The 21,816-nt window shown below is 43.8% G+C and overlaps 1 protein-coding gene across 1 annotated transcript in view; it reads left to right on the top strand.

Annotated features, from left to right (window-relative positions):
* ROR2 (receptor tyrosine kinase like orphan receptor 2) overlaps window positions 1-12,040 on the top strand; it is a 434,759-nt gene extending 422,719 nt beyond the window's left edge. Inside the window, 2 exon segments of the mRNA XM_033928948.1 lie at window positions 4,009-4,214; window positions 8,770-12,040. Of these exon segments, the coding sequence (XP_033784839.1) occupies window positions 4,009-4,214; window positions 8,770-10,209 (1,646 nt within the window). The 3' untranslated portion in view covers window positions 10,210-12,040.
* The last annotated feature ends 9,776 nt before the right edge of the window (window positions 12,041-21,816 follow it).

The raw sequence follows: 21,816 nt of genomic DNA, 5'->3' as shown, positions 1-21,816 counted from the left end.
CACTCTCTGTTTCCTATCCGCCAGCCAGTTTTTATTCCACCCTCAATTCCATGGCTCTCAATTTTTCAAAGTAGACGTTCATGCAGAACCTTGTCGAATGCCTTCTGAAAATCCAGATATACAATATTGACCGGGTCACCCTTGTCTGTCTGCCTGTTTACTCCCTCCAAGAAGTGCAGCAAGTTCGTCAAGCAAGATCTGCTGAAGCCATAATGGCTGGTCCTCATCAGACTGTGTCCGTCAAGGTGATCAATGATTCGGTCCTTTATCAGCACCTCTACCATCTTTTTCGGTACCGAGGCCAGACTCACCGGTCTGTAGTTTCTCGGATCTCCCCTCGAACCTCTCTTGAAGATCGGCGTAACATTCGCTACTTTACAGTCTTCCTGAATCCTTCCCGATATGATCGACAGATTGGCTATTAGTTGGAGCAGTTCAGCTATAGCCCCTTTCAGTTCCTTGATTACCCTTGGATGGATGCCATCTGGTCCCGGGGATTTATCATTTTTAAACCTATCAATCTGCTTGCATACCTCTTCTGGACTGACTGTCATCCCTGTCAGTTTCCCCGTCTTCATTTCCTGCGTATAGCCTGTCGGCTTCCGGAATGTTGTATATATCCTCTTCAGTAAATACAGACGCAAAAAATGTGTTAATTTTGTCGGCAATGGCTTTGTCCTCCTTTAGCACTCCTTTTATTCCATGGTCATCCAACCGCCCCACCGCTTCCTTCGCGGGTCATTTCCCATTAGAAAGAACGGCTTGAAGTTTTTCGCCTCCTTGGCTATTGTTTCCTCATAGTCTCTTTTGGCCCCTCTTACCGCCTTATGGCACCTTCTTTGATGCTGTTTGTGCTTTTTCCAGTTATCATCCGTGTTTGACTTTTTCCATTCCTTAAACAAAGTCTTCTTGACCCTGATCGCTTCCTTCACTGCTACAGTGAGCCACGCCGGTTCCTTGTTCTTTTTCCTCTTGGATCCCTTGTTGATATGCGGTATATATAGATGTTGCGCCTCAGTGACTGTGTCCTTAAAAAAGGACCATGCTTGCTCTAGCGTTTTTACAGTGCTTATCCTCTTCTTAATCTTCATTTCTTTGCGATCAGGTTGCTGACCTTGAAGGATGCTATGGTTGCATTGACCGATGTGATCTTAGCTTCGCCATCAACTGTTGCTGAGTAGCCAATTTTGATTTAAGTTCTTTGAGCTTCAGTTTACGAATTTCACTTTGGGGTGGAAAATCAGCATCAAACTCATTGCTATGCAGAGCCTTATAATGGCATTCCAGGTTACCCTTTTTGGGCAAGGATACTGGGGCATTACAAATTAGACAACAACACGTGTCTTTCACCATGATGAAGTAGTCCATTTCCCATTCATCATGAAAGTAGTAGGTTTTGCTCTTTTTTAGAGCACTCATCTTTGTTATACTGGGTGGCTGGATGTAAGAAAGCCAAATCTGCTAAGTAAGTATAAACATTGGATGAATCTGGTCCAAAACTGTCACTGTCCCAAAGTATTAAAGATCAACAGGAACTGAAGACCTCTGGATGATGTGCAATACAAGGACTGGAGATGCCAAAACCACACATGCAGTTCTAAAAGTAAAAATAAGAATTCATCATACTGGCACCAATAATCAAATACCACCAAACAATCATCAAAAAAACTCAAAACACCTGTCCAGCAAACTAGATAAAATCAAATACTGCCAAACAAGTTCAAATACCACCACACGCAATTTAATAAATTCTGCACACAATATAGAATCAACACACAGGCAAGGCGAAATAAAATTGCAGAGGCAAGCAAAACACGGTGATTTGAACCAATTCAAAGGCAAGGCATAGGCAAGTTAGAACAAAATTGGAAAAGCCCACAAAAATTACCAAATTCTTGACACTTTGTTGTGTTTGCCTGAAAATGTTTAATGAAAGCGAACTATAAAGCGACTAATGACCAGCATATGACACAATTAATTCGGTAACTGTATTCAGATAAAGCCCGGGCGAATGGATATCGCCCAGTATATAACACACTTCTAAGGGGTGTTGGGGCAGGGGCAGGAACCAGGTATGATGCTGGGCCTGTGGCGTATCATCTTGAGGCGCGGGTGGCAGCCCCCTGGGGTACCCACAAACTTTTGGCACGAAAACAACAAGCGCCCCCAATACACCCCTAGACAAGATTCCTAAAGACAGGCAAAGTATCAGCAGCAGCAGCAAGCCCTTGGCAGATGACCTACCGGCACAAGCTCTCCCCTAGTAACGGTGCGAGCTGCTGGAGAGATACACTCAAATGGGGCTGGCGATCTACCTTCGACCCCTCTGCGATCTACAGGTAAGTTGCGATCTACCTGTTGGACATGCCTGCTTTAATTCAACATCTATGTCCCCGAGTTATAAAATCATTCCATTGTATAGAGATCACAAACATGGAGGAGGTTTTGCTGTTGTGAAATCTTTTATTAATTTTGCATTACTAGATTTAAAGCTAACAAAAGATTTAGAGATTTTATCTCGTAGGCTAATGGACTCTAAGAGAGTTTTTAATTTGTACACTCTTTTATATTCCACTGGGCAGTTGGAATAATGCCTGTGATGATATTTTAGAATTTGTAGCTCATTGACTTCTTATAATATGCTTTTTGGAGATTTAAATTTGCGTCTTGAGGCTCATGTAGTAATTGATTCCTTGTTCTATTTGGACTCTTTTAGGTTATATAATTCTGTCTCCTACCAGGACTCATGAGAAGGGTCATCAGTTAGACTTGGTTACTCAGTCTAATAAAGATTTATTATTTCCAACTATATCCTTGTCTTGGTAGGAGAGTCAAACCATTATTTGTGCACTTTTATGCTTAGCTGGAAGAAATTTATTCCCCTTAAAAATAACACCTCTAGGAGGGTCACCTCCCATAGCTATATAAATACAACCAAATTGTGGTCTAATTATGATTTGAATTTCCACTTGCCCTCACCTTCAGATTTTCTTCAACATTGGGAATCTTCCTGTGTGTCTATTATGGATAGTATTGCTCCTTAGAGTACTCGTACTTATCGCCAACATAAATCTGACTTGTTATGATTCCAATTTGTTGTTAATGAAACGAGATCTTACATAACATCAGGGTGTTAGCTCCACTTAGCCAACAATAGGCTCCTGACAATTCTGCCACCATCATAAGCCCTACGCAAGTCCATTAGAGACTCTGCATTCTGTATTTTTAACTTTATCTTTTGGAACACTCTTACTAAATTTATATGATTAGCTCCTATCTTACCTACATTTATGGTAGCTTTGAAGACCCTTTTCTTAGGAAGGCATTTGGTGAGGACTGACTTGGTCCTGGAATATATGAAGGATAAGTACTTACCTTTTTTCTCTGCTTTCCCTCTTAATTTTTACTGACAGATGTTCTAACCTGCTTTGTTATCTACATGAATTGCAGTATATCAAGATCACAAATAAACAATAGAATGAAACGATAAGTTTTAGCACTGTATTGGGTATGTGCAGAAAAAGAGAGAGAGAGAGAGGAATCAAAGATGATCACAAAATTATGGGCCAAAGGGTCTGAGACTTTTCTACAGAAATAGAAAAAGGAGGAAGGGGAGAGGTGAGTTTAGGAAAAAAGATAAGCTCTTGGCTATGTTAGTTTGCAGCAATATCAGACAAGAAGGCTGATCCATCCCTAGGCATAATACTTTTTGTCTTGGGGAACATACAACAAATATGAATTTTTCCTTTCCTTTCCTTCTTCAATAATAAAAGTCATCCTGCTGAGGTTTTCTTTATTGTCACATGGTGACCTCGTTACATTACATCTAATCACCAAGACCTGACAAGAAGACATTTCTAACCAAGCAGTTTGCACTAAGCATCTGCTGTCACCTGGTGGCTTCTGCAGAAAAATGAAAGCTCTGTTTTCTGCTTAAAATGTAAATTGCACCTTTTGTTAAATAGGTTGTGTTGGAGAAATATTTCAGCTTATTTAAATCTGTGACAGGTACCCATGATAAAACCAAAATGGAGATCCTGTACATCCTGGTGCCAAGCATTGCGATCCCCTTGGTTATAGCCTGCCTTTTCTTCTTGGTCTGTATGTGCCGGAATAAACAGAAGACATCTGCTTCCACCCCACAGCGTCGGCAGCTGATGGCATCTCCAAGCCAAGACATGGAACTGCCACTTATGAACCAACACAAGCCACAGGTACTTGTTGCACACTGTCTTAAAAGGGGCTAACCCAAGAATGTCCATTGCATCATTGTTATATAGCACAAAACCCTTACCATACTGAGTTCTCTGTACCTGGTTGTGTTATAGCATCCTTTGAGCTCAGGTTTGGCTAAGTGTCTAAGATGCATGCTGTGATTATTCTGTTCTGATTCTTTACTTTAACTGCTGTATACTATTTCAGCTGGAGAGGCAGTTTATAGGTCCAGTATATCGAACAAATGCTGCTTACCTGAGAGAAAAATTAGGAGGGTGCAGTGCCTAGGAAGAGTATGGCAAGGGCCAAATATCTTGCTCCCTGATACTTTAGTCACCAGCTGAAAGAGCAGCTTCAAAATAGAGAGTTGCGCGGGGACAGAAATCTCACCCGTCCCCACCCGTCCCTGCCAAAGTCCCACCCATCCCCACCCATCCCCGTGAGGACTCCCACCCGTCCCCGCGAGGAATCCCTCCGTCCCCGCGAGGAATCCCTCCGTCCCCACCCGTCCCCGCGAGGAATCCCCTACATCCCCGCCCGTCCCTATAAACTTCAGAAATAGTTATTTCAGTTAATTATGCTACTGAATTAAAGGCTCTGGTAGAAACCCATTTAAAAATAAGCAAAAAGACTTTATTAATTTGGAAATATTAATTGGGAAGAATACATACTTTGTAAAGGGGTTTCTACCAGAGCCTCTAATGTTTATAAATTTTTATCAACACAACTAATATACTACATTATCCTGAAGCAAAAAAAAAAAAAAGAATTTTTTTCCTACCTTTGTTGCCTGGTTTCTGCTTTCCTCATGTTCTCATTCAATTCCTTCCATCCACTGTCTCTCTTCTCTCTGCGTCTTACATTTGCTCTGTTACTGTGCCTCTCCCTTTCTCCCCCCTTCCAAATTGGTCTGGCACCCATCTTCTTCCCTCCACTCCCCCCATAGTCTGGCATCTCTGTCTTCTTCCCTCTCTCTCTTCCCCATTTCCTTTCAGCATCCTTCTCCTCCCCATCTTCCCCATGTCCTGTCAGCATCCTTCTCCCCCCTCTGTCTTCCACATGTGCTTTCAGTGTCCTTCTCCCCCGTCTTCCCCATGTCCTTTCAGCGTTCTTCTCCCCCTCTGTCTTCCCCATGTCCTTTCAGCGTCCTACTCCCCCGTCTTCTTCATGTCCTTTCAGCATCTTTCTCCACCCCTCTGTCTTCCACATGTCCTTTCAGCGTCCTTCTCCCCCCTTCCCGTCTTCCCCAGTGCTTTCAGCGTCCTTCTCCCCCCTCGGTTTTACCCATTTCTCTTAAGTGTCTTTTCTTCTCAACTCCACCTTTCTTCCCTTTCTCCCTCCCTGCCCCTTACCTTTGTGGCGCTTCCCCATCCGTCGACAACAGAACAGGCCCAGTTGGACAAACCTCCCTGCTCTGTAGCCGCGACATCTAAATTGCCTTCTTACAGCAGCTGGAGTATAAGAAGGTAATTTAGATTCGCAGCTACAGGACAGGGAGGTTTGTTGGCCGGGCCTGTTCTCGGTCGATCGGGGGAAGCGCCACAAAGGGGACCTGACCGGCTGTGCACACTCCCCCCCCCCCCAATTGGCTGCACCCGGGGCGGACCGCCCCTTGCTTTGGTACGCGACTGCCTTTCCCTACCTGCCCTGCCGCACACAGCCGACTGGAAATCTTCCCGATGTCAGCGCTGACGTCGGAGGAAGGGAGGGCTTTGCTTAAGCCCTCCTTCTGACGTCAGCGCTGACATCGGGGAAGACTTCTGATTGGCTATGTGTGCTGCAGCAGGGCAGGCAGGAAGGAAATGGAAAACGAGGCCTCGCAGCAGGGCAGGTAGGAAAGGCATTGAACCCCGCGGGATCCCTGCGACCCTAGGGGGCATCCCCACAGGATCCCCGTGACCCTAGGGGGCGTCCCCACGGGATCCCCGTGACCCGAAGGGGGAACCCGCAGGTCCCTCGGGATTCCCGTCGTCCCCGTTCCCGTGCAGCTCTCTACTTCAAAACCAGGTCATGGGTAGACCCTTCTACATACTAAAAGCTTCAACGGGATATTGCTCAACTCAAATTTCAGATTGTATTATTGGGCAGCAGCACAAAATTTTCTTAAGGGTCTGGTTTGGGATGTTTTTTGTTTCCTGCTAGACTCTCACTTGAATAATATTGGGCAAATGTGCCTGGTTATCTAAAGATCTCTCATCTTCTAAAGTTAGGGCAATGTGTTGGTCATACGCTTAAAATCTGGAAAGCCGTTTGCAAATGTGTGTACGTCCCAGGCAATGTAGCTGGTCCTGCTTACTCGTCAGATTGAGACGCTAGTAGGACAATGAGTTGCATTTCCACTTGCAGTGGAAATGAAACCAATTTGCATGATAGACTTTTAAACTTCCAGGGCTGTGGAATTATCTGAAAAAAAAAAATGCCCATTATCTCCTTTGTTCTATAAACACAGTGCCTACATTTATGCACCAATTACACACATAATTTATAGAATACTAGCACTTAAGCGGGTATGTGTACATAAGTGCTAGCTGAGTGCTGGGCGCTATTCTATACATGGCGTACGCAACACAAAAATTTAAGGGGAATAGCATGAGTGGAGCCAATGTTTACACACCCACTAAAGACAGAGAAAGTACTGTTGTCGCGCCCTCTCTTTGGAATGCAATGCCATTGAATCTTCGTTCTGAAAATTCCTTAAACAAGTTTAAAACACTCCTCAAGACGTTTCTCTTTAAAGATGCTTATCAAAATTCCAACTGAAGTCCCAAATAAAAACAAGACAACAAAAACGCTTCCAGGAAGCGATACCCAATTTTTTTCCTCTCGTTCTAACCTCCCCTCCTTTCCTCATTTTACTTTTATTTATACAAAGTAATTTAAAAACCTTCCCTTCCCTTTTCTTTCCTTTTGTCTCATATCCTTCGTAATCAAGTCTTTGTATTGACATTATCCCCTCTATCTTTATTTTGTTTTTTTTATATACAACTTTTTTTTATAATTTTTACCTCTTATTATTGTAAACCAACCAGATACTTGTGATGGTCGGTATATCAAAATATTAATAAACTTGAAACTTGAAATATGTAAATTGCTTTGATTGTACTTCAGAAAGGCAGTATATCAAATTTAATTTCCTAGGCATTGAAGGCACTTGTCTTTTGGCCTCAAGTTACAATGTGACTGGGATATCTTTAGAAGGCCTTTAGCTTATGCACTGTGTTTTCCACTTTCTCCTTTTCTCCTCCTTCCTTTATTTGCATATTCATCTTTCATGAGCCAGGGATACCAGCTGACTGCACTTCTTCAGGACAGACTAAGCCAGTCTTGCTACAGTTCCAGGCATGCATACGAAGAGTTAACTTATTTGGAGCCTCAGAAACCCAAATGCATGGCCCCGCCCCATCCCCTCCCCATCCTGCCTCCAGCCCCACCTAGTTCTGCCTCAAGTCCCGCCCTGTTCTGCTCCCAGCCCTGTCACCTCAAAGCCTCGTCTTCTTCCCCGACAAGCTCCGGCTACTTCTGGAGGGCCTCGAGCATGCAGCTGGAGCTTGTCGGGGCTTTCCAAGACCCAGACAAATTGCCAGGTTTTGGAAAGTCTGTCCAGGAACCCGTACAGTTCTCTAAAAGGAGGACATGTCTGATTTTTTCTGGATGTCTGGTATCCCTATGCATACGTAGACTACTTGTTTGAATTTCTCTAAGACAAATAAGCCTGTAGGTCTACTGAAAGCAGCAAGACAAAACTGGGGAGTGGATCAGCCTCTCCCTCTGTTTGTTTTTTTTTCCCTCCTCCAAAAGTTCCCCTTCTCCTCCTCTGCCAGTTCCAGACTTTGTTCCTTTCACCTCGCTGCCCCATATGCCTGGAAAAGACTAAGCGCTCCTTTTACAAAGCTGCATTAGGGCATTAACGCGCCGAATAGCGCACGCTACATTGCCCCGCGCGCTAGACACTAACGCCAGCATTGAACTGGCGTTAGTTCTAGCCGTGTAGTGCACGGTAATATCCTGCGTGCGCTAAAAACGCTAGCGCACTTTAGTAAAAGGAGCCCTAAGTCTGTGCATCACGCCCCTTCCCTTGTTCAAAAATAGGCTGAAAGCCCAACTTTTTGAGATTTGCCTTCAATGCATAACACTTTCCCCTCTGCTCATCACCCTAGTCAACAGTTTAACTATCCCCCCTTCTAACTGTAACCCCTATCATGCATTCTGTTTGTCTGTCTTGATTGATTAGATTGTGAGCTCACTGGAGCAGGAACTGTCTCGTTCATGACTATATTCAATGCTGTGTACATCTAATAGCACTCTAGAAATAATTAATAATAATAATAGTAGTAGTAGATGGGGCCTCATTTTGACTGTCCAGAAAATCGAAAACAGAAACCAGATAAAATTTAATCTTTATTTTCAGTATTGCAATTCTCACTCGATTGGGATCAGCATGAAAGAAACAATGCTTCAAAAATGAATAAAGTCTATAACAAACATTTTGGACATAGAACTGGAATAATTGTATTTGCCCATTCATATTTCTGTTCTTTTTTTCTGTTATTTCAGACTAAACTTCGAGAGATCAACTTGTCTACGGTGAGGTTTATGGAAGAGTTAGGCGAAGACCGGTTTGGGAAAGTCTACAAGGGGCATCTGTTTGGCACTGCTCCAGGAGAACAAACTCAGGCTATCGCCATCAAGACCCTGAAAGACAAAGTAGAGGTGGCACTTAGAGAAGAATTCAAACACGAAGCGATGATGAGATTTCGCCTGCAGCATTCAAATATTGTCTCCCTGCTGGGGATTGTAACAAAAGAGCAGCCCATGTGTATGATTTTTGGTTATTCCGCACACAGTGACCTTCATGAGTTTTTAGTCATGAGGTCACCGCATTCCGATGTTGGTAGCACGGATGATGACAAAACTGTAAAGTCAGCTCTAGAACCAGCAGATTTCCTTCATATTGTGACGCAGATAGCAGCAGGAATGGAGTTCCTGTCAAGTCATCATGTTGTCCACAAGGATTTAGCCACCAGAAATGTTCTGGTGTTTGATAAACTCAATATGAAAATATCTGATCTTGGACTTTTCAGAGAAGTGTATTCTGCTGATTACTATAAATTGATGGGGAATAATCTTCTTCCAATTCGCTGGATGTCTCCTGAGGCAATCATGTATGGCAAATTTTCCATTGATTCTGATATCTGGTCATATGGTGTAGCGGTCTGGGAAACCTTTAGCTTTGGCCTGCAGCCTTACTGTGGTTATTCAAACCAGGATGTCATTGAGATGATAAGGAATCGTCAGGTTCTGCCATGTCCCGATGAGTGCCCTGCATGGATATATGCATTGATGTTGGAATGCTGGAATGAATTCCCTGCAAGAAGACCGAGATTTAAAGATCTCCATTCTAGGCTAAGAACCTGGGAAAACATTTCTAACTATAATAGCTCAGCTCCAACTTCTGGGGCGAGCAACACCACACAGACAAGTTCTCTCAGCACAAGCCCAGTTAGCAATGTCAGCAATACCCGATATGTTGGACCAAAGCAGAAAGCCCAGCCTTTCCCTCAACCACAGTTTATACAAATGAAAGGACAGATTAGGCCCATGGTCCCACCACCTCAGCTCTACATTCCTGTCAATGGCTACCAACCAATGCCTGCCTACGGAGCCTACTTGCCCAATTTTTATCCTGTGCAAATCCCGATGCAAATGGCTCCACAGCAGATTCCCCCCCAGATGATCCCCAAACCAGGATCCCACCACAGTGGGAGTGGTTCCACCAGCACAGGCTATGTAACAACAGCGCCCTCCAATACATCCGTGGCAGACAGAGCTGCTCTGCTAGCCGAGGGTATGGAGGATACACACCTAACAGCAGAAGATGTGACCCAGAACGCTCTCCAGGAAGAAGAGAGGGGCTCTTTACTGGAAACAGAATTGCTAGGTGATAATGACATGCCTCATCGTGCGGATGAAGCGGAGATGCAGTCAGAAGCTTGAGCTGGACTCTTTTTTTTTTCTCCCCTTCTTTGAGGGGGGGGGGGCAGTGAGGCAAAATTCCATAAAACCTCAGTGGCAATTGAATCCAAGATTTATCACAGTTTTGAGAATGTAAGCCCAGGTGAGGGAATCAAGCTTTGAGCTAGAGAGTTTAGCCACAAATAACCTAATACAGCCTATTCTAACACACCAGGATGACTGAAAATTGTAACCAGATAGCTGGATTTTTAATTTTTAATTTTTTTTTTTTGCTGCTGTTATGGAACGACAATTTTGAAGTAGGCTGCTTTAATGTAATGTACTGTTGCCATGCAACAAATTGCAAAGTAGCATTGCACACATCATGCGTCTTGTGGTCTGTGATTGTAATTTTTGTAGATGATGCTTACGTCACTGGCTGGGAGGAGGGAAGGGGGGGGAGTGTGTAGGAATCTAGGCTCAGTATGTTGCTCTGAATGTGTTTACCGTGATTGAGGGGGACAGCTTGGAACAATGGAGTTTACCTGGTCAACTTGCTTGTAATAGCAAGAGTTGTGTTTCACATTAAAAACTCATCTTTATCATACATGTGATGACTGAGTTGAAACAGAAGATCCAAGGAAAAACAGGCAGGCTCTGTCTTTTTCACCCGCCTAATGAATCCATGAGCAACGTTTAAAAAAAAAAATGATTATGTAAAGAATTAATGTTTTCTTGTACTGCTGTATAATTTTCCTTTGCAGCAAGTGATCTTAAATCCATTTTCATAAAAAAATAGAAAGAAATGGAGCCCAGTGCACTAACAGACCCAAGCCAGCCCCATCACTAGCCCTCTTCACCTGATCTCTGTGAAACCATGACAAACATGTTCAAACCACAGGTGCCTGACTTTGGGACAAGTTTTATTAAACTGTGTTTGAATTTTATAGGAGGATTATGTAGGCAAGACTACATATAAGGAGAGCTGTCTGTCTCTCTGGTACACAAGTGATTGATCCGGTGGTAACATTATCTGGGGTGGTAACATACAGAATGTTGCTTTGTGTTCCTCCTTCAAAAATGAATCATGTACAGATTTTTCAGAAAGTGTAATTTATACATTGTAGTACATTTTATATATACCTTTTTTTAACTGAAGTACTTGGAAAGAATGATTATAATTTAACCGTGTACATTATGTTATGTTGTATTTTTTTAATTGTGTAAACTGTTCCATACGTTTCACGATTAAGTTTCTGTAAAATAAACACCACCCCCTTACACACACACACACACACTCACATTGTTGTATTGTAGTCAGCACAAATGCATCGAGAAAAACCCAGATATATGGTGTATGTAATAAAGTGGTAAATGAAGTGTGGTTAAGTCCTTTATCCCCGAGGCTTTGGGAGGAGTTTTCCCATGCAGTGTTTTAACAAAATGGCAAAGTGCAGTTTATTTGACTATGGCGTGCTGCTCAGCTAGTGATGGGGCACCAGTTAGCTCCTGCTTTCATAACTATCCTTCGAAGCATAATATTGCTATGTGTCAAGGGTGAAAGAAAGGGACATTTAATTTGGATGTGAAACTCAGTCACTTGCTGAAGCCCCTGAAGGTGAGCTGTTACTTTGGGTGCTCAGTTGGCATTGGACTGAACGTGGTGTGAGCAGCTTGCCCAGTGTACTGCTTTTCACTTCAGACTGGTTCTGCCTGCAGGTCTGGAAGCTGCCCTGTTGTTTATGCATTACCCAGAAGAGGTCTGGGCAGCTATTAAAAATATCATTGTCAATAAATGTGAGGGCTGAAGTATAGCATGCCTTGTATTTTTAATTATTTGCATTTGAAAATTAAAAGACAGTTTCTCCCTTCACTTATTTTTGTTTAAAATAATACTGGATAGAACATAAGAAGTTAAGAACATAAGAAGTTGCCTCCACTGGGTCAGACCGAGGTCCATCTCGCCCAACGGTCCGCTCCCGCGGCGGCCCATCAGGTCTGCGACCTGTGAAGTGGTTTCTGACCACTTCTATAACCTACCTCAAGTTCTATCTGTACCCCTCTATCCCTTTATCCTCCAGGAACCTATCCAAACCCTTCTTGAATCCCTGTACAGAGTTCTGGCCTATCACTTCCTCCGGAAGCGCGTTCCATGTGTCTACCACCCTCTGCGTAAAAAAGAATTTTCTAGCATTTGTTCTAAACCTGTCCCCTTTCAACTTCTCCGAGTGACCCCTAGTGCTTGTGGCTCTAACATAAGTTAGTCTAAGAAAAAAAACATTGAACACCATTAGATAGCTGTATATGGCTTAATGTTTAGCATTGCTAAACATATAAAGTGGAAAATATAAAGTACAGGGCATCTATAAATACATTGGCAAACATTTTACTAAGAAATTATCATTATTCATAAATAATGTAGAAACATGTCAGAGGACCTAACCCTTACTCTTAAATCCTTGCCCAGACCTATGAGATTTGTTCCCCAAGTGTATGTAATAAATATTGCATTGTGTATGAAAAATAACTTGTAAAAAATGTGTACTCATAAAGTGAAACCAAGTCCAGCTTAAGTCTTAATAATGTTCACGGCACAAAAATATATATGACTGACACTCTTCTAAAGCAGTACTGTAAGCAGGTATGGTTTATGAGACCAATCCTAACGGTGCCAGAATATTCAGAGCACAACACTCAAGCCACAGTGCATTTCAGAGGCCCCTGCCTTGGGTTGTCATTTATACTATCAAGAAATGATCAGCACTATAAATCTTCATGAAGTACCCAAATGAACCAGCGGACCTCCATCTGTTTCTCAAATATAGCACATACAGTGCCTACTGGCTTAGAATGTTAAAGGAGTCTGGGGATGGGAGGGGGAAGTGAGTGAGAGATACAGACCATGGAAGGGGACAAGGGAATGGAGAGAGTTGCCTGTCTGCAAAGGTGAGGAACAAGGCTTCAGTGCAGGAGGAAAGGGCACTTTAGCTTGAAAGCTAGATAAAGGGGTCAAATGCTTATGCCACACACCTATGCATGTAACTTGGCATGTCTGTGTATGGGAGGGTGTCTAAGCATATAAGGGAGGACAAGTTATGTGCCTTTGTGTTTGGGATGGTGTGTGTTTGAGGATGTGTCTGAATCCATAAGGATCAGGTATATACATGTATATGAAAACAAGTTGTATGTTTGTATGCTAGGTAGAGAATGACACGGTGACAAAATTCACCACTGTTCCTTTTTGCATAACCACGGGAATCCATCTCCATGTCATTCTTTAAGGAGAGAGGGAAGAATCAGAGTATGAATGGGCACAACCATTAACCCTCATGCCTTGCATTGAAGAATGCTGGCGTAGAAGGACTGAGGTTGAGATAGACACTAAAGAATGGCAGTCTCTGGTATCCAGAGCAGATATTGTGATATCATAATGTCTCATTCCACCAATTAGAGCCAAGTTTATCAGTAATATCACAATGGCTTCATTATCTTATACTTGGCTCACATAAAAATTGGAGTAGGAATGGGCTCAGCCATTGACCCTCAAGCCTTGCATTGAGGAATGCTGGTATAGAAGGACTGAGGTTGAGATATGCTAAAGAATAAAAATCCAACCATACTGCAGAACCAATGCACAAGGTATAAAAGTCTTATCTTTATTAAAGGAGATGCAGTGTAGCTTTTCAAACACATGGTCCTTTTGTGTGAGTACACAGGACCCAAAACGGTCCGTGTTTTGGAAAACACTCCGTGTTTTGGAAAACACTCCGTGTTTTGGAAAACACTCCTTCGTCAGGGGTCCAGGATGTGGAACTGCATCAATGCAGAGAACCTAATAAAAACCTGTCCTCAGAAGGACAATTGAGTGAAAATCCTGTGAAGCTGCTACTCGCCGGTGTGCTAGAAGCAAAAATGAAAGTGCTAAAGAATGACACCGGATAGTTTCCCACGGTTATCTGTGGAGACGGGAACAGTGATTAATTTTGTCAGTGTGTCATTCTGTAGTGCTAGGAAGATTATGGGTGTGTGTCTGAACTGGATAGTATGTATGTATGGGACCAGGGTGTGTGGGGGAGGGGCGGGAGGAGAAAAAGGCTGTGTCCATGTATGGGTGGGTGTCAAGGAGGTATGCATGGAAAGGAGGTTGTGTGCCTTAGAGCTCCTTTTGCTAAGGTGCGCTAGCATTTTTAGCTCATTCACAAAATTATCACACGCTACACCGTGCGGTATGCTTCTAGAATAACGCCAGCTCAATGCTGGCGTTAAGGTCTAGCACGCACAGCAATTTAGCGTGCGCTATTCCATGCGTTAAGGCCCTAATGCACCTTAGTAAAAGGAGCCCTTAGTGTCTGGTATGGTGGATATATATATATGTGTTTCGACATGTTTCTGAGTTGGAGTGGTGGATGTATTGGATACTACAATCAGCAATGGATGGTCAGATAAAGAGCATGCTGAGAAATACAGTAGATTGAAATACTTTAAGTTATTATTTTGCAACCCAATGGAAGTTGAGAGGAATTATGCAAAAAGGGTGAGAATATTTGTCTATCTGAGGATACAATAGCGCTTTGAAAATTTTTTTTATCATTAATTTGTTGTTGATTCTTATCATCAAAATTAGTGCACCCACACATGTCTTTCCCTCGCATTGTGTGGTCATGAACACACCTTTTTTAATATTTGTTTTATTTTTAAAAATTCCAAAAATATCACAGGACACTTTAGCATGTCCTGCGTTAGGCCATTTTTGCTCCATTAGTTGCACATTTGAGCCTAACACAGCTTAGTAAAAGGGTCCCTTAATGGCGACAATCAAAATGAACCTCTTGTTTTGATTTTTTTTTTTTTTTTTAATAACGAGGAACATTCAGTACACCTCACGCTTAAAATGGACCAATATGGACCAGATGTTCCAAAGAAATAATCTCCCCAAAATGGCCCAATGCATTTTTATGAAAGGAATTCCCCCTTTTGTAGCATAGAACAAGTAGGGGAAGCATTGCTCTTGAAATTTGTTCTAACCTCTCTACACTTAAATATATGTTGTGGGTGTGGAAGGGGGGGTCATACATGTTGGTATGTGAGATCAGGAGTGATGATGGGGAAGACGGTATGAAAGATGCAGTTCCTTAATAACTGTGACATTGAATCAATGTCTAGACTTCTTAGGAAGCCTCTCGCTGAAGATCCCCCACCCCTACCCAATATTTTATGGATGTAAACAAATCTTTTACACCCTCAATTTTGGAGATGATCTATCTTAGTCAATTCTTAATCTGTTGTAGTTTCCATTACTGTTTGATAATAGCAATGCACATAAAAGCCTTTCTCACCACACAGCTGAAGAATTCTTTGGTTCACATGTACTAACTAGAGAAAGAGAAGGAGCAGAGGCGCTGGTGAGGAGGAGAGGCGCAGGCCGACTGACTACAGGATGTGCCTCACCATGACAGACACGTCCTGTAAGCAGTAGCTGGCACTGGCATCTTGCGGAACATCTGGAATCTGCCGTGGCACACAGTTTGTGATACACTTAAATACATACTATAAAGGTATTTGCACACTATTTTTTTTCAGAGACGGGGAAGCAGAAAAGCTAGAGATCATGAGCTGAGGCTGCAGAGTGGTAGACTTAGGAACATCTTCAGGAAATACTTTAACAGTAAGGGTGGTGGATGTCTGGAATGTCCCACTGATGTAATTCAAGAATGCCTGGGATAAACACAGAAGATCCCTATATAGAAAAACAAAACTGTAATGACCTCAGGAGAGGGAAGAATCAGAGTATGAATGAATACAACCACTGACCCTCAAGCCTTGCATTGAAGCATGCTGGTGTAGAAGGACTGAGGTTGAGATAGACATTAAAGAATGACAATGGGATGGTTTCCTGCAGTTATCTGCGGGTATGGGAATGGAGACATTCTGTCAGCTTGTCATTCTCTATTTGACAGCAACTCCAGAGGTTGGTAAATAAGACCATTAACCAGTAGACTTCCATAGTCTGGGTCCCATAAATAGCAAAGACAGATCAACGTCGAGGCTGGAGTAGTCTTCAATGGCAACTTCAGTAGTTGGGGAAGATTTTTGTGGTCTGTGTCCCACAATTGGCAGGGAGAGAAAATAGATTTAGTATCTGTATATTGTATTTAAAGCATATGCTATGATTGCAAGTACCGTGGGAGGGGTAGAATCATCAAGTTGGTATTAGTGACTTAATTATGTTAGTGGCAAGGAAGGGGAAGACATTCTTAGGGTTGAAAGCCATCATACAACCAACTATATGAAGTTAGGAAGGCAAACTGCTGCCTATCCTGTTTATGACTCTCGTGTCTAATCATGTGTAACCTGCCCATAGTGCTAGACCAGTGGTCTCAAACTTGCAGCCCGGGGGCCACATGCAGCCCGCCAGGTACTATTTTGCGGCCCGCAGTCTGTATTAGTGCTGTCTGTACTAGTGCTGCCTGTTCTTGCAGCATCCTTCTGCTTCCCCCCTGGCCTCCCACTCTTACCTTCAGATAATTACCACAGCCTGCAGAGAGGATCGCTGGTGCTGTAGTGATCCTTGCAGGCTGCTGTCATTCTCAGCAGCACATTCCCTCTGCCGTGATCCTGCCCCTAAAGTCAGAAGAGAGGCGGGACTGCGGCAGAGGGAACGTGCTGCGGAGGCCGATGGCAGCTTGCAAGGAATGTTACAGCATCGGAGATCCTTTCTTCAGGCTGTGATGATTAGCTAAAACTAAGACCAGGAGCCCGGGGGGGGGGGGAGGGGGAAGCTGGAGGACGTTGCAATGAAGGGGGATACATGGGGTGGGATGGGGGATTTATAAACTATAAAGAGTTTTACCTCATGCAAAATTGTCATTTCTTTAATAAGACATTAACTATTTTTTTCTGCAGCCCTCCAAGTACCTAGAAATTCTAAATGTGGCCCTGCAAAGGGTTTGAGTTTGAGACCACTGTGCTAGATAGTGGCGTAGTAATGGGGGGGGGGGGGGTGCGGTCTGCTCAAGGCACAATGTTGGGGCGCTGGCACCTCTCCTCTTCCCCCTCCTCCCCTTGCCACATGTGCACCCCCCTTTCCCTTCCCCCCCCCCCGCATCTCTCGTTCTTCACCACGAGCAACAACTTCAACATGCTGCTCACGACCATGTCATCTCTCCCGCGGAATGTTACTTCCGGGTGCCGCGCTTAGGACATGACGTCGGAGGGAAAGCTGACGGTCACAAGGAGCATGTTGATGTTCTTGGAGCTCATGGCGGTAAACAATTAGAGGTATGGGGGGGGGTGTAGATGAGCACCACCACCCTGGGCACCGCTCACCCTCGCTACACCACTTGTGCTAGGTCTTTATCTTTTGATATTTACTAGGTTTCTATGATTTAATTTGTTGTTTCCCTGTATACAGTCCTTGGAGCACAATTTATTTATTTATTGGTTCAATTTTCTATACTGTTCTCCCAAGGGCGCTCAGAACAGTTTACATTAATTTATTCAGGTACTCAAGCATTTTCCCTGTCTATCCTGTTGGGATTACAATCTGTCTAATGTACCTGGGAGAGGGGATTAAGTGACTTGCCCAGGGTCACAAGGAGCAGTATGGGTTTGAACCCACAACCTCAGAATGCTAAGGCTGTAGCTTTAACCACTGCACCAAATTCTGTGCATCCTCTTAAACTTTACCTTCTCTCTTCTGGCCTCTATACTCACATTTTCAACTTCTCTATACTGCTAGAGACAGAAGCATGACCTATGTCCTGTACCAACATGAAAATGTGTATGTGCAGAACTCAAAAACTGCAGTTGACTAAGTATTTGCACCTTTAGAAAGCTCTGTAGAGAGAAGGCTATAACTCAAGACATGCAAGGAAGTGGAACTAATTAGGGACCTGTATGGTTATAAATCTTTAGGAAAGTCAGTGCAAAGTTTCACAATTTTAAGAGCTGGTGCTTTGGTGCAGTTACTTCCTGATGGCTGCAGTTGGCCGGGTCTCGCCACGTCTGGGTAGGTAGAACCGACGTTTCAGTCATACTTCCTATTTTTACTAACATGAAAGAGGAACTTTGCTGCTTATTAAACTGAGTGTACCTGATGGTGTAACTGTTCCCATCAAACTTGAGCTTGGTGAAACAGATTTTTCAGTGTGTCAACTTATTGATAACGGGGAAAAATTATATTTGCATGCTGAAAGTTGCTTTGGTCAAAACATTTCTATTAACATCCATAAGAAATCCAAGTTGCTTGAAACCATAGTAAGGATTAATAATCCTTCTTACAGAACCTCTTGTTACCATATTCTACAGTGAAAATATAATCGATTATAGAATGGCATACATGTAGCATGAAGGGATGAATGGCAGCTTACTGAATGTAACAGGGTGAAGGACCAATGACTTAAATTTGCATGTATTGAAAAACATCAGTTTAAGGGAGAGGAGTGAGTGGCACCAGGACATGCAGGAATGAAGATATCAGGGAGATAATGTGGGGATTAGGAGGCTGCTGGTAAGGGGGTAAGGAATGGGAATTGATATACTGACATTTGTGGCTACATATTATATGCAGGTACTTATTTTGTACCTAGGGCAATGGTGGCAGTGGAATAGTGAGGCTGAGAGGCGCCCGGGGCGGTGATGTCCCTCCCCACCCTCTTCTCTGTCCCACCCCCAACTGCCATGCATGCCCCTTTACTCTTTAACATTCCGGGCGAGAGCAGCAACCCCAACCTGCTGCTCGCATCAGTGTTGGCTCTTCCTCTGATGTCACTTCCTAAGTGCAGGTCCAGGAAGTGATGTCACAGGAAAAGTCAACACTGGCGCAAGCAGCAGGTTGGGGTTGCTGCTCGCACCCAAAACGTTGAAGAGGTACGGGGAAATTGAAGGGGCATGTACAAGCGTGGGTAATGAGGGGTGGGGGTGGAGAGAAGGATGAATGCTGATGCCCAGGGCAGACCGCCTCCCCCCTCCCTCTTAGTAGGCCACTGGATGGCAGATTAAGGGGTCTGGATATCTGTTTACAGCAAGTGACTTTATTATTTGAAGCTATTGTTGGTTTTTATTACATTGTGTATTGTATTTTAATTTTGCATTAATAAATATCATCGTTTTAACTTCTGCGAGTCCAGGGATTGGTTCCACAATGTTTTGCTGAAAAGGTTAAGTAACTTGCCCAGAGTTACAAGGAGCTGCACCAGGAATTGAATCCAATTATCCAGGTTCTCAGGCCACCGGAATGGGGGGGCCACAGGGGCCATGGCCTCCCCCCAAATTGCCACTTTTATCCCTGGTAGTCCAGAGGTGCAGCGGGTAGGAGCGAGCTTTCCCCTTCCTCCCGCTGCTAACCAGGTCGGTCATGGCTTGTTTCTTCTGCTGCTGAGCGGCAATGAGCAGGAGCGCGCTTTGGTGCTCCTCGGTGCTCAGTGGCTTCTTTAGCTCCCTGTTGAAGAAGCAGCTGAGCACCGAGCAGAAGCGCCAAGCATGCAGTGCCTGACAGGGGCTGGGTGCAGTGCTTCACAGGGGAAGAGGGAAGAAGTTTGGGTGCAGCGCCTGACAGAGAGGGAGGTGGGCTAGGTGCAGTGCCTGACAGAGGGGGGAAGGAAGGGACTGGGTGCAGGGGGTAGGGAGTTGGGAAGGCAGGGAGGACAGATGCTCAGGGGGTTGGGAAGACAGATACTGCACATACAGAGAGAGGGTTGGGAAGGACAAATGCATGGGGGGTTAGGAAAGGAGGAAAAGAGAGATGTTGCACAGGTGGACTAGTGGGAAGGGAGAGAAAGAAATGCTGCCTTGGGGGAGAGAAAAGGGACAGAGAATTGTTGGACATCGGTGTGTGGCGTGAGAGGGAAAGAAAGATGATGCATATGGGGAAAGGAAGAAAGGGAGAATTGTTGGACATAATAGTGGTGGAGAGGATGGAGAGAGAAATGTTACACTGGGAGGAGGAGAGATGACCCAAAGAAGGGAGAGATGTCAGACTACTGGAATGGGAAGGAGAGAGAGATATGCCAGACCACTGAATGGAAGGGAAGGAGGGGAGAGAAAAATGCCAAACTGCAAAAAGGAGAGGAGAGAGATGTTAGACCTCGGAAAGAGGGAGGGAAGGAGAGAGAGATGCCAGACCATGGGAAAAGAGAGATTCCAGCCTATAGGAAGGAGTGGAGAAAGATGCCAGACCATATAAGGGGGAAGACAGAGATGTCTAACCATGGAAGAGGGATGAGATGGTGCATAGAGATGGAGGGGAAGGGGAGATGGAGGAGATGGTGCACAGCAATGGGTGCAACAGGGAAGAAATAAGAAGAAATGCTTTTATGGATAGATGGGAGTAGGGGAGGAGATGGTACACATGGATAGATGGGAAGGGAAGGCACAGAAAGTAGATTTTAAGAAGAAAGCAGAAAAATGGAAGAAAGTTGAATGTTAAAAGTTAATGCAAAAGATGGATGTATGGCAGAAAGTGAAGGAGAGAAAACCAGCAAATGGATAAGGTGGCCCTGGATACACAGATAAGAGCGCAGACAGAAGGACGTGCAACCGGAGACTGGGAATGATGGTTTGAAAACCAAAATCACCAGGCAACAAAGGTATGGGAAATTATTTTATTTTCAATTTAGTGATTGAATTGTGTCAGTTTTGAGAAATTACATGTGCTGTCTATATTTTACACTGTTCAGGAAGAAATGCATTTGTTTCTTTTTTTCTGGGTTGCAGAGTCTTGAATCTTAAGGTTTGGTTTGTATATATTAGTACTTTTAGTTTGTGGTCCTGCATTTGCATAGGGGTTATCTGTGTTCTGCATGTGTGACCAAGGCCAGGTGTTCTGGTAGGAATGAATGCTGAGAAACATACAATGTGCTTTGCGTAGTTTAGTTTTGTGGTTAACCATTATGTATTGTTAATAAGATTATATTGTGTGTGTATATGAAAAATGAATGGAAAAAATGGTATTACAATTAGTACTATTATGGGGGCGGGGTCTGGGGTGGAGCTTGGGGAGGAACATGTGGCCTATGACCGTACTAACCACTAATAAGAGGGATCACCTTTTTCCCCTATCTCTAAGGGGACAAAGAAGTAACAATGATGGGAGATGAATAGGTGGCTGTCTTCAGTGAATAGAGCTTGTGAAGGAGGTAAGGGTTTAGAGAACTATATATGAAATATGATGAAGCAAGCAATGACCTGCACAAGGGCTATGGAGGGGGAATGTACAAGAGAAGGTACGAGTCTGGGTAGATGCTGTGCATAATGCACTTCCAGCCAGTAGGGTGAAGGAGAAACCCTATAGAGGTCAAGGGAAGCATCACTATAAGCTGCAGTTGTGAAGAATAAGCATTATGCAGTATGGGAGTGAGATACATGTGGGTGGCCATGTGGAATTTGAAGGGCTATGGAGGAAGAGAAGGAGCACTACTGGGATGAAAAAATGGAAGAGAAACAAAGAAATATACTTCCCCCTCCGTATTCACGGGGGTTAGGGGCAGTGCTGGCCTGCAAATATTAAAAAACCGTGAATAATATAAGGACCGGTTCTCTCCACCCCCCCCCCCCCCTTAAGCCTTACCTGGTGGTCTAGCGGGTTTTCAGACAGGAGTGATCTTCCCACGCTCCTGCCCCGTGCAGATTGCTCACAGGAAATGGCTGCCT

This window comes from Geotrypetes seraphini, chromosome 1, assembly GCF_902459505.1.
Source record: "Geotrypetes seraphini chromosome 1, aGeoSer1.1, whole genome shotgun sequence".
Classification (NCBI taxonomy): Eukaryota; Metazoa; Chordata; class Amphibia; order Gymnophiona; family Dermophiidae; genus Geotrypetes; species Geotrypetes seraphini.
Note: the sequence above shows the minus strand (reverse complement) of the source record. Positions and strands in the feature narration are given on the sequence as shown.